Raw genomic sequence first — 14161 nt, 5'->3', positions numbered from 1 at the left:
CTGTATGCGCATGCATATATGTGCGTATGCGTGCTCTAAAATAGATTTCCAGAGTAAAGGAGAATCAGAAACGTAAGTAAAAAATGATAATTAAATAATATTCATGTGTCTTGTACGAAATTTCTTACCAGTAAAAGCCTGTTTGTCGTTTCAAAACGGAAAGAAGTGATGGAAATATATATTAGCATATACTAAAGATCTTGCCTTTTTGTTTGTTTGTTTTGTCTGGTTTTGTTTTGTTTTTTTTTTTGTTTTTTGTTTTTTGTTTTTCTTCAAAACATGTTAATCATTCAGTTTGATTTTATAGGTGATTGCAAACGTAATCCTTGCGATAATGGAGGAACTTGCATTCCGTTCCCGAAAACATTCAATTGTGTTTGTACACCAGGTCACACTGGAAAGACATGTGATCAAGGTAAGTTGATGACTGATTAAAATTATACATTGACTATTTCTATGATATTGAGATATGAGACATGATTGACATATGCATGACGATGAGGAAAATTGGATGAGTATCGACTGGAGAGAGGTTGATATGAGTATCTAAAACGGTCCTCTATTGTCAGGTTTGAAACCGCCGGTACCGATGACATCTCTCATTTAAACTTTCTGTAAACTCGAGTCTCAGACTTCCGGTTCGTTTACTGTCATGGCTCTTGTGGGCTTCGACGTTGTTTGGCTGTGGAATTAATTATATATAATCTCTCACATTCTGAAAACCACATATATATATATATATATATATATATATATATATATATATATATATATATATATATATATATATACGAAGTCAAAACATCATGAATTCACATCCCGCACAGCAGCAGCCAATTAGCGTAATGGTTAGAAGCCTTGACTGTCGTACAGACAGTCGGGATTCGATCCTGGCTTTAGGTGGTTGCCTGTCTAGCCGCACTGATGAGCTGTGATACAGCGAAACAGTACTGTATGTATACATATATTTACGTATATATATACATATATATATGTATATGTATATATAAAGGTTCGTAGCGTTTATATATACGAGGGGCGTGCAATAAGTAATGCACCTGACCCACGTCCAATTGTCTGATCTAGCTGAAATTTTGCATGTGCAATGATTTATATCTCTACGGGTTATGTGACAAATTACAGCCAAGAACTAATTGTGGTTTCTGTTTTACAGGTGATTGAACTGAGTCAGGTGTGAGATGGAGCCTGTTGAATATCGAGCAGTGATCCGGTTTATGTATTTGAAAGGACGCACACCACAGTAGACTTTTGATGAAATGTCAGAAACTTATGGTGATAATACCCCATCATATGACCTTGTAAAACGCTGGCATCGTGAATTTAAACATGGCATGAAGTCTGTGGGAACAGCTCCCAGACCTGGTCGCCCTCTTCTGCCATTGATGAGGCATCTGTCCGTCAAGTTGAGGCTGCCATTTTAGAAGATCGGCGCATTACTATTCACCAAATAGCCCAAGATGTCAAAATTAGTACAGGGTCTGTGGAAACTCTCATTTATGGCCATTTGCACATGCATAAGGTGGATTCTCAGGTTGCTCACACCATTCCAGAACAGAAGCGAGAACACGTCGAGTGCTCGAGGATGAATTTGGAGATGTGCCAAGAAGATGAGTCAAAGTTTTCAAAAGACTGATTACACAGGATGAAACCTGTGTCCATCACTATGATCCAGAGACCAAAGCCCAGTCACTGCAGGGAAGCACTTGGACTCACCACCTCCAAAGAAGGCAAGGGTGCAGCCCTCCGCTGAAAAGGTCATGCTCACAGACTTCTGGAACCAGGACGGAGTAGTGATGACAGATTTTCTGGCAAAGGGTACCACAATTACAGCAACCAATTATGCTTCACTTTTGAGGAAATTAAGGGAAGCTATCAAAATCAAGCGGCGGGGCAAGATCAGCAAAGGTATCTTTCTCTTGCAGGAGAAAGCTCCGGTCGACAACTCGCATGTCGCCAGATCAGAAGCACGGGCGTGTGGTTATGAAATTCGCCCCATCCTCCCTACTCACCTGACCTTGCACCCTCTGACTTTCACCTCTTCCCAGCCATGAAATTGTTTTTGAAAGGAAAGCGTTTCCCAGCTGATGCAGCCTTGCTTTCTGAAGTCACGTCGAGGTTGGAGGATCAACCTAGGTTGTTCTACAAAAACGGTCTCCAGAGCTGCATCAAACGATGGGATAAATGCATAACTCTGGGTGGTTCCTATGTAGAGAAAGACTAATAATTGTGCCAAGTTTCGTTGCTCTACTCTATGGGAAGTGGGTCAGGGGCATTATTTATTGCACGCCCCTTGTATATATATATATATATATATATATATATATATATATATATATATATATATATATATATATTCTAATCTTCTGGCCGGCAGTAATCGTGTCATCCTGCACCGAATATTCCCGAAAATATGAAACATTAGTGTTTCTAGGTATTAAAAAATTGTATTGTAATAATTATGTCAGCTCTTTTAAGAAACTCAATTCTTATTGTTGAACACTTTAAAGTTGGAATAGAAATAGTTGCATAGATCATGATGTTATAATCATTAGATCACTATGACCGGATGTTACGGCATTTAAAAAAATAAATGTTAAAATTTCAACAATATTTCTCGCAGTGGAGATTGGCTTTGAGGTTTGTTATTTGCTAGTGGAGTTAGAGATGGCTTCGTGGCCGGATTTTAATATCCCGATTGGTAGTAACCGTGTCACCCTGCATTGATGATTCCTGAAAGGATGAAACACTAGTGTCTGTAGATATTAAGAAAATAGTATTGTAGTAATTAATCACTTCATTTAATCACAAATTAATATAGGAAGATATAATTTATGCGTAATTTTTTCAGTATTTCGTTCAACAGTGCTCAATACATAGGAGAGAATGAAACGCGGAATATTGTGTAGCTTAATTGCCATATATATTTTCATAACATTATATATATATTGTGTGTGCGTGCGTGCGTGCGTGCGTGTGTGTGTGTGTGTGTGTGTGTGTGTGTGTGTGTGTGTGTGTGTGTGTCATGACCAGAAGGGCACTCGAGAATAAAGATTAATAAGTATCAGAGGGTCGGTGAGACAACAGTATAATGATCAGTACTGGTGGAATGTGGGTAGAATTTGATTATTTAAAAAAAAAAGCAGCTTAATGAGAACTTGTTTAGATTTGAAAATGACTATTTAATCAGCTGGAGAACAGCTACGCGGTATTAATAGTTCTAGGAAATAAACGTTGTTCATTGAATTTGCGTATAATATTAGACACAGGTAGAGAGTATGTGAAATTGTTGACAGTGGCTGTAGCAAGACGTGTGTTTGTTGTGAATATTTTGCAGGTTATAAATATCATTATGTGGCATCCGTAGTAAACAGTCGAGGAGTATTCAACGACTGAAGGTCGGAATATTTCATTTGCGTTAAGACTGGCCGTGTTTTTCTTAATTCACTAGAGTTCAACATTAATATCGTGAAAGGGTTCGATAATTATATTTTTTTTAAGTAAATATTAACAATTATTCTTCATACCTACTGATATTAGTGCTTCATGCTTGGGCAATCATCAGTGTATGAAGTGATAATTGCTGCTGGCCAAGATGTGAGAATACGGTGATCAGAGTATAGTCACACATGATTGATTTAATTGTTTGTATTGAATTAATTATCAGTAAAAATCAATTTGCCTTTTGTATTTAAATTTGATCTGGTGCTCATCACATATTTATTCAGCTTGTGTTTTGCTTTCGCAGGTGATTGCAAAAATAATCCATGCGATAACGGAGGAACCTGCTTTCGATTCAAGAAAACATTCAAATGCGTTTGTCCACCAGGTCATACAGGAAAGACTTGTGATAAAGGTATATTGATGACTCCGTTATTTTCTTTCTTTCTTTCTTTCTTTTACGTAAGCATCACCACTTATCAAGACCCAGGAGCCACTCGAGGATAAGGGTTAAAAAGTGTACAGTAGTCAATTGGACAATATAGTAATCGTTAGTAATGGAAATTCGGTAAATTTGTAAACTTAAGTGGAACAGCTAATCAAGAATTTGTTTACGTTGGACTTGAAGACAACCATAGTTGTAGTCAGTTGGAAAGCAGGCAAACGGAAGAGAGTTCCACAGGCGTGCAGTTCTAAGAAAGAAGCTTTGTTCGTGGAATCTATGTTTAGGTTTAGGTACAGATAAAGAGTGTGGGGGGATTATTGTATAGTGTTTTCAGCTAGACGAATGTTTCTTGTGAAAGATTCGCGAGATTGAAGTTTTTTTTTTTGTTTTTTTTGGGGGGGGCTTTTTCTGTTTGAAGTTTTTTTGTTTTGTTTTTTTTGTTTTGTTTTTTTGTTTTTTCTTTTGCCTTTTTCTGTTTAGAGCGAGTCTCTTATTTCTTTTCTTTACATAAAATTTGGAAACCTTAATAATCTTAACCACAGCATAGTCTTTCAGTATAATAAAAGTAACATAAGCGCTTATAAACATAGTAGAATTAGTCACTCTTTCTCTCTTTTCTCCTCTCTGTGTATATCTTTTTCTTTCCCAACCGCTTGTCATCCAATTCATTTCATTCTTTTTCTGTTTAATCTGGGTGTCCGATTTCTATTGTATTTCTATTTTTCTAACTTAAAACAAACCTATATAACTAGACCAGTAAGTTTGATCTTCAGGCGTAATTAAATCAAAGTAAGCCTTTAGGTATATAGTATATAAAGTAATCTAAAACGTTATTCCGTTTACTGCATTAAAATGCAGTTCATAAAACCAGGGTACGATACTTGGTAAAGCCATAGCAAATACTTTAAAAATAAAATTAAAATCGATGAGAACACATGTTAAAAAATAAGTTCAGACAAAGCTTTAATTTTTAGTTAATATTTAATAGGGAATCAACTAAATTTGTTGATGATGCAGAAGGTCCGTGGAATAAGCGTCCACAAATGGCCTGTGCTCACACGAAAAAAACGAAGCAATGGCCGATGAGTGTGATTATATAAATTGAATTAGCGTTGGTGACAGTCGAGAAATTGAGATTGACGCTGTGAGAATAACGTCTAAGAACAGTAATAATCCAAATAATCTGATATATAAACGGCCGTATGTCTTTCTCTCTGTATGTCTGTCTGTCTGTCGCCATATTTTTAAACTCTGTATCCTCCGTAACTAAAAGTCGCAGAGCGGCGCCAGAGACCTCAAATGATTGGATTTTTACGGGTCGTTCTTTTATGGTTCTTTATCCGGTTAAAATTGTTTTGAAGGGGTCAAAAATGGGTAAAAATTGAAAAAAAAATCGTTAAATATTTTGTACATTAATCTTAGTTTATTTTTCATTTTTCATTTTTAATCGGTTAATATGCGTGTCACGTTAGTACGGTGGTAACGTTACCAGCTTTGAATGCTACTTGATAACGATTGATTATTTATAATTAAAATTAAAAATCGCTTTCATAAGGAGGAACAAAACAAAACCAATAAATTGCACGATCGTTTCGGAAACAACGTTTTTATTGAGATAGACACTAAGTCATGGACAATAATTTTAACATATAGTTTTTGGAAACAAAGTTTCCTCATCAGCAAAGATATTGGGTGGGTTTTTCTTAAAGACACCAAAAATAAACCTAGCATTTTCTTAAAGTAGCGCAGATGTATCGTATAATAGTTCGCCTTTTAAAATTCGTAAGTATCATCGCCAAAGCATTAATTTTTCAAGCATTCATAAGCTACATTTACCATCCAAATGAATGCTTTCACGATGATACTTACGAATTTTAAAAGGCGAAACATTATAAGATACATCTGCCTTATTTTTTTTTTAAAATGCTAGGTTTATTTTTGGTGTCTTTAGAAAAAAAACGAATATCTTTGCTGATAAGGAGACTTTGTTTCAAAAAACTATATGTTAAAATTATTGTCCATGACTTAGTGTCTATCTCAATAAAAACGTTGTTTCCGAAACGATCGTACAATTTATTGATTTTGTTTTGTTCCTTCTTATGAAAGCGATTTTTAATTTTTAATTCAAATTATAAATTATCAATCATCTTACTATATATATATATATATATATATATATATATATATATATATATACGAAGAGAATCAAATTATGCAAACTACAATTTAGAAGACATATAATTCAAAAGCAAGAAATACGAAAGATTGTGATGGAGTTTACGACTAGTAAGGAGATTCAAGCTCAGTCACAAAGCCACCCCTGATTTCGTAGGCTAGCGTCTTTTCACCAGGAAATAACTTTAGTAGGATTTCGAAAAGTAAAAACACCAATGAAAATGCGGATTAAGATGCTTAAGTTGCTTTGCTTGCATTACAATAATTACCAATGGACATTCGCTTTAACGAAATGTATAATCCAATTGCGTTTGATTTTATAGGTGATTGTAAACAAGACCCTTGTGATAATGGAGGAACGTGCGTCCCATTGCCGAAAACATTCAGATGTGTTTGTAAACCAGGTTATGCAGGAAAGACTTGTGACAAAGGTATATTCTTGATTCTTTTACAATTACATGATTTAATGTTTCTATAAGATGGCGATATGAGGTATGTGTATGTGGGATAAATTTTTAACCAATCAAATGAATGGTATTGTTTGCCAATGAATGAGGGCACAGTTTTCTTCTACCTATGTTTTGTTCGATTGATCACTTGTAGTGAAATGCTTACAATAGGTATTGTATCTCAGTATTAAATAAACAAAAACAACAGAAAACTTTAGTGCTAATCAATAACGAATCATTAATCAACTAAATAACCATTAACATTTTTAACATTTTAAAACGCAGACGTGATTTTTATTTAATGTTTAATTGTTTCCTGGGATGCTCTCTCTCTCTATCTCCCCCCCTCTCTCTCTCTCTCTCTCTCTCTCTCTATATATATATATATATATATATATATATATATATATATATATATATATAGTCTGTTTATTATATAAACGTTATTGGTTACGTATGTGCATACATATTTCAGTGGATCCCAATTCAAGGATAATACATCATCAGGCCAAAAAAAGAATCGATATGATATTGAAACGGGAGTCCTAATTATATCCATATTATATGTAGGATTGTGAGCACCTCAAATGCTTAGTGGACATCATTTTATCATAGTGGCCATGAGAGCTGCTGCTCTTTATTGTCATAAAGAGTTTTGGTTTCAAATAATAATTTCCTTCATATCAAGTGTTTTACTTGATCGCCACGCAATTTGTTCTTGATATATGTCAAAGTTAAAACGACTTAACATTTGAATATTTCAGTGTTCCGTATTTATATGAATCTAAGTAACAAAATACCGACAAACAAAAGCATCATACAGGGTTAAAAACCTCGCAAATAAAACAAAATTATTCATACGTCGCTCAGTATAGCTTGTGCTAAAAATGAGCGTGAATTTGTTTTTTCTGTTTCTTATTTATAAAAAGTAAAGAAAAAACAATACAATTTCTTAATATTTAATAATCATTTTTCACAATGCCAGGATAAATAGTCAATTATAAACGATCGAAAATCTAAGACCAAAATAACTACTACTTTTAGAAAAAATCAGACTTATTTTTATTTTCTAGTACTTATTTTTTGTCGTACTTACTTTAGTACTTATATTTACTTTTATACGCATACTAATTTTTCAACATTTATTCCAGTCTTGCAAACCTCCAGACAAGTTTTTTTCAAATTTAAAAACTTTAGTAATCTATAACAATAAAACTGAAGATATCACTTAAACAGTCCAAACACAAACTTATAAAAAATATGTTCAAGTCAAAATAGTTTATTCTAACTTCTCTAAAACAAAACAAGCTATTTGCTACATTCAAATGAGTAACCGACCCTAAGACAGTTGCATCTGTTTTTAACACAAAAAAAACATTGACAGTTATCTACGATCTCCACAAAATAAGAAAATATAACTGATAGAACCGAGGAAACTTCGAAAGTGAGCAGACAAGAAGAAAATATGTAAACAAGCGAGTCACCGACTGGTACAATATCATTTTTTTCCAACTTCGCTACTCTTTGCCTGTTTTTTATGCCTCTCTTTTCCGACTGCACTTTTCCGTGGTAACCCTTTTTCTTTCTTTCTTTTTTATTCATATTGACCCTTTTTTGGGAAAAAGCCCTAGTCATTACATTCTAAATAAATATAATATGCAACGTTACGTGGTGTTACACTTTACTTTAGTAATTCATAGAAGTAAAACTGGAAATAAGTAACTAAAAATCCAGATCGGCATTTTTTTTTTCTCTTTGTACACAAGTTGTTTATTGCCGTTACATTCCAAATAATGCCTGCTTCTTATTTTCTGTAACTGTTCATTTCGTCTGCTATGAGATTAACAAAACCCCACCGTCTTTACACCAATTTAAAATGCCCTTCGGGGCCACATGTACATTTCATTTGATGCGCCTTTTTCTTTCTGCTCTACTACACGCCGGCCGTAGCCAGTCATTTCCCATCTATTACTTTTCGGATGAGCACTTTGCTTCTTGCCATCACGTGGTGTTATTTTTTTTCTTGCCGCACAAGCTTGTGCGCACTTCCTAATTTTCAGATGTGCTTTTTTCGGCTACTGCTGCTAATATATTCGCAAGCCAGCTATCCTACAGCTCCTGCTGATATTTCCCACGCACTAATACGCGCTCTGTTTCAAACGAATTTCCATCAAGCTCCTAGGTTTAACATTCGCAACAAGATGAACTGGAACAAATACTTAATTGCCAAGGCTGCTGCTAGAAAGTGGGCTCTCTCTACTCTGCTATATGTTGACCTTTTGCATCTGTCTACCCACATTGCTTTGACACGGCTAAAGTTTTATAAACATCTGTCAATCTGAATTGAGATAGAAATTTCTGTCTCTGACATGGTTTTAATATAACATGTTAAACTATACTTGTCTCTATTCGAATAAAAGGAAAATTGGGTATAAGGTTTCCCCAAAAGAGCTCTTTATCATTGGGCAACATATTAATTTCTTTCATACAGTCGGATGAGCATGGAAGTAAAGTAAATCTCTAAAAATCTTAAAAGTGTATTTGAAATGTTGATTTGAAGCAATTAAATCATAATTAGCTGATTCCATTAAATTAAATATCACTACAAAAATATATGTATTTTAATTTTGTTTCAATTTTGAATTTTTTGTCCATTTCTTTTCATACGCTATATCATGACAACAGCCGGTTCACTACATTGATCTCGCCTGCTTATACTCTTTCATATCTTCCACATATATTTACCAGCAATGCTTCAAGCAAACTACCTTTCTCTATTATAAATGTATTTATTGAAGTATTGATTCCAAATGTCAATATTGATTGATTGAACAATATTTATTTTCTTAATAATTTATCAGTAAAAGAAAATCGGGTTTTTAACATGGCAATATTTTTATTTTTATTTTTTATTTTTTAAATAAATATTTATTAAAGTGATATTTCCTCGTTAAAATTATTTGAAAAATCTAAATATGAAAATTAATAAAGCCGAACAAATGCGTTTTTTTTTTAATTAAATAAACATATTGTTTATTTAATTACAAATTTTCGGTTTTCAAAGAAACCTTTTTCAAGTAGGGATATATATATATATATATATACATATATATATATATATATATATATATATATATATATATATATATATATATATATATATAAAGTGTTTTGCTTTGTTTTATTTTTCTTGTACATCGTACCATTTGGTGTTTTTCACAGCAACGAATCTCTTGTGGAATGATATTTCTGCTATATGTAAGTCCGAGGCGTGGCATCGTAATATTTCCTCGTTGAAAGCATTTCAAAAATTTAAATATGAACGTATTAATAAAGCCGAACAAATACGTTTTCTTTTTTAGTAAATAAACATATTTATTACAAATTTTCAGTTTTCAAAAATTTAATTTGAATTTTTCAATTGCTTTTAACGAGGGTATATAACTTAACCTACAAAGCGAGCCTGCTGACAGCTACCGCGCCATAAGGCCAATGAACATGACAGCGTGACGTCATTACCAGATCAACATGTAGGTAAAGAAAGTTTCCAGTGTTCAACCACGTGGCCATAAAAATATTTTGTTGCCTTAGATTGGGCATGTTTATAATCTCTTAAAGAGAAAAAAAAAACAATTCTTCGTTTGTATTGTAATAATTGCACAGTGGGATAATTTGAATCTAACAAAATATAACAGTAAGTGGATTGTTTTTTAATTTTATATCTATCGGAGGAAGACAAATTACATTTTTTTGAAACTACAAACGAAACAATTATTATATGAGAATATTTTTCATTCCGTTCTTTTAATAATAAATAAAACTTTTCTTGGGTATTTCTCTTAAAATTTCTCTTTTTAGGCTTATACTGAAGCCGTCATTTAAAGGTTTAAGCAATACTTTTTTTTCTTACTTGCCATGATGGTGTTTGTCGAAGTCTGTAGGTGTAATTTTTTTTTTTTTTTTACATGGGGTCACCATTTATCAAGACCCGGAGGCCACTCAGGGATAAGGGTTATTGCGTGTACATTAATCAATGAGATAGTATTGTAGTAATCATTAGTATTGGAGATTTGATAGAGTGTCTTACTTAAGGGGGCGGTTTGTCAGGAATTTGTTTATGTTGGACTTGAAGACATCCAAGTTGTAGTCAGGTGGGAAACAGGCAAACGGAAGAGAGTTCCACCGTCGTGAACTTCTGAGAAAGAAGCTTTGTTCATGGAATCTACGTTTGGATTTAGGCACAGATAAAGAGTGGGGAAAATATAGATAGGTTCAGTCCAGTTCAGTGTGTAACCGCACGAGTATGCGCACATGTGTAAAATGAATAGAAATCCACTGTAAGAAAATTGTATTGTCTAAATATTTCTGATGAAAGATTTTGTTCGTTTTTTGTTTTTCTGTTTATATTTTTTTATAAGTTTTTTTTTTTTTTCATACGATGTTAATCATTTAGTTTTGTCTGATTTCGCAGGTGATTGCAAACAAAACCCTTGTGATAATGGAGGAACGTGCGTTCCTTTACCAAAAACATTCAGCTGTGTTTGTAGACCAGGTTACACAGGAAAGACTTGTGACAAAGGTATATCTCTGACTACTTACTTTAATGTTTCTGTAAGATAGTATGATGAGCTATGAGTGTCTGAGATAATTTTTAACCAATCAAATCAATGGTATTATTTTACGCATTGTTTGCAAATGAATAAGCACACAGTGTTTTTCTCATGTTTTGTTCTATTAATCACTTGTAACGAAATGTTTACAATAGGTTTTTGGCGCTCAGTATTAAATAAACCAAAGCAACAACAAAATTTTATGCTAATCAATAACTAATCAATAAAATAAACATTAACATTAACATTTTTAAACATTTTACATAGTAGACGTGATTACTATTTAATGTTTAATTGTTCTCTCGAAAACAAAAATGTATACGTTTAATATATAAACGGCTATACGTCAGCCTTTCTGTCGGTCTGTCGGTCTGTCTGTAGGCCTCTGTCGGTCTGTCTTTCTGTCTCCATCCTTTCAAACTCTATCTCCCCCGAAACTAAAAGTCGCAGAGCGGCGCTAGAGGCCTCAAATGATTGGATTAATTACCGGTCGTACTTTTATGGGTCTTTAGCAGATTAAAATTGTTTTTAAAAGGTCAAAAATGGTTCAAAATTGAAAAAAAATATCGTTAAAAATTTTGTACATTCTTCTTAGTATATTTTTAATTTTTAATCGGTTTATATACGTGTCACGATGATACAGTGGTAACGTCACCCGATTTGAATGCTACAGTTTCGATTCTAGCTGATGGCACTTAAATATTTTTTTACTGTCGAAATCACGACTCTATAATAATATATACGAAATCTGGGAAAATTAAAATATCATATTTAATTTAAGCGTATTTTACGCCCGGGCAAAACCGGGTATGCCCCCGGATATATATATATATATATATATATATATGATATATATATATAAACTACTTAATTTACTCACATAAAATTAATATACGAAAGTATAGATTTATGCGTAAACTTTAAGTATTTACTTCAAAAGTGCTCAATACGTAGGTAGAGCTAGTTAGTAAGTTATAAAATGTATAATATGGCGATTAAGCTGAATATGCCGTGTTTCATCCACGACGAAACATGCTCATGACTGCGTAGCAACATATTTCTGCTTATATAAAAATAAATAAAGAGTGTACCCTGCTCTACTCCGGTGTTTAGCACGCTTGTATTAACCTCGTTATACTTCATTGGTGACTTCACTTTTGGAAAACAAGATTCAGAATATATATATATATATATATATATATATATATATATATATATATATATATATATATATATGACAGACAGAGACTGACAGAGAGACAGACAGAGACAGAGAGACAGAGACAGAGAGAGGCAGAGAGAGACAGAGACAGAGAGAGAGACAGACAGACAGACAGACAGACAGACAAGAAAATATTGGAACTTGGCAGGCAAAACTGACTTAAAGTGCTCTCGGGTGCAGGTCCAAATATACGTGTATATGTTAAATTCGGTTCTATTTTTAACTATTTCATATCCGTCTGATGATAGCTCGAACGGTAACGACTTAGGCTGTAGCGCATAATGTTTTGGTTTCGATTGTAGTCGAAGGCACCCAAATCACTTTTTACTTTTGAAATTACTACTATATATCAGGTACAAAATAAAAATCAATGGAAAATTGACTCTTTAAATAAATACGAAATCCGCATAAATTAAAATATCATAATTAAGCGTATTTTACGACTGGGTAACGCTGGGCGCCCTACTAGTAATTAATAGACTAAAAGTGTTAATAGCGAAGATGTCGTTAGATAAACATCTACAACCGGCCTGTGTCATTGTATGAGACAAAGAGAGAGTGACGCCATGTTGAATTGAACCTTGAACTCTTAAATTAATCGAAAGGTGTCACTGCGAACAATTTTATTAATTGATGGCTCTTGGCATAAGCGATAGATATACAATCAGGAAATATATTTAATAAATTTTGAAAACAGACAAGAAAATATTAATAAAAATAGAGATTTACATGCTTGAGTGGTTTTCGTTCAACTGTTTAATCCTTTTGGTAATGTAGAAACGTGCATTTCTTTTGCCGAAAACATTCCGATGTGTTTGTACACTAGGTTATACAGGAAAACTTATGATGAATATATCTATATATTAATACTGTAGTATCTTTAACGTTCATACGTACATGTGCCACAGTTTCGAAATGATAAATTATTCGATCGGGAGATCCTATTTATTAAGAAGGCGAATAGAAGATGATAACATATTACGAACATTAAATTAGCATATAAATACGCTAATTTAATGTCCGTAATAAGTTATCACCTTCTATCCTCATTTTTACTAAATAGGATATCCCGATCACCGGAGATGTAACGTAAAAAGAAATGATGTCGTTTTGGGTCGTACGTGAAACTAAAATATAGCTTCTTGGTCTTCTGGCTATGATCCAAGAGTAGTATTTGTTCTGTCTAAAGATAGTATGATGATATCGTGGGGGTGTTATATATAGTTTTCATTATTATTATTATTATTATTATTATTATTATTATTATTATTATTATTATTATTATTATTATTATTATTATTATTATTATTATTATTGTTATTAAGTCTTATTAAAAGTGAGTCTTAGAGAGTCTTATTAAGAGAGATGTTGCGTTCTGTGTTCGTGTTATGAAGAGATTCATATATATAAAATGTTCATACTTAGAAGTGTAGAAGCTTTTTGAGTGAGGAGACAGTGTTGAGACAGTCTTAGTGTTCACATTGTAGATATGAGATGTAGAGACATTGTGTATGTGAAGACATTTTAAAACACAGGATTTATAAAACATATAATGACAATTTCACTTTACCTTTTGGTAGAATTACAACACAAAGACGACGTTTATAAAAACACATGATGGGTTTATTTCTTCTTCGACCGGTCGTGGTTTTCTTAGTCAGGAATTCAAAGTTTTACATTCTATGTTTCAAAGGTGACCGTCTCGCTTCTAGACTTTCGACTGTCCATCTCTGGACTCCAGACTGTCGTCTCTCGTCCGCATACTCTCTCTCTGCTTAACTCCAAAGTTTCTAACTATATC

At 33.2% G+C, this 14161-nt stretch overlaps 1 protein-coding gene across 1 annotated transcript in view; it reads left to right on the top strand.

Moving 5' to 3' along the window:
• Window positions 1–14161, top strand: part of LOC145245612 (uncharacterized) — a 185071-nt gene that overhangs the window by 16235 nt on the left and 154675 nt on the right. The window contains exons 5-8 of the mRNA XM_080107182.1: window positions 308–415; window positions 3767–3874; window positions 6403–6510; window positions 11000–11139. Coding sequence (XP_079963308.1) covers window positions 308–415; window positions 3767–3874; window positions 6403–6510; window positions 11000–11139 — 464 coding nt within the window. The remainder of the gene's footprint in view (window positions 1–307; window positions 416–3766; window positions 3875–6402; window positions 6511–10999; window positions 11140–14161) is intronic.

The sequence above is a fragment of the Euprymna scolopes genome, chromosome 23 (genome assembly GCF_053919585.1).
Source record: "Euprymna scolopes isolate OS-2025 chromosome 23, ASM5391958v1, whole genome shotgun sequence".
Taxonomy (NCBI): Eukaryota; Metazoa; Mollusca; class Cephalopoda; order Sepiida; family Sepiolidae; genus Euprymna; species Euprymna scolopes.
Note: the sequence above shows the minus strand (reverse complement) of the source record. Positions and strands in the feature narration are given on the sequence as shown.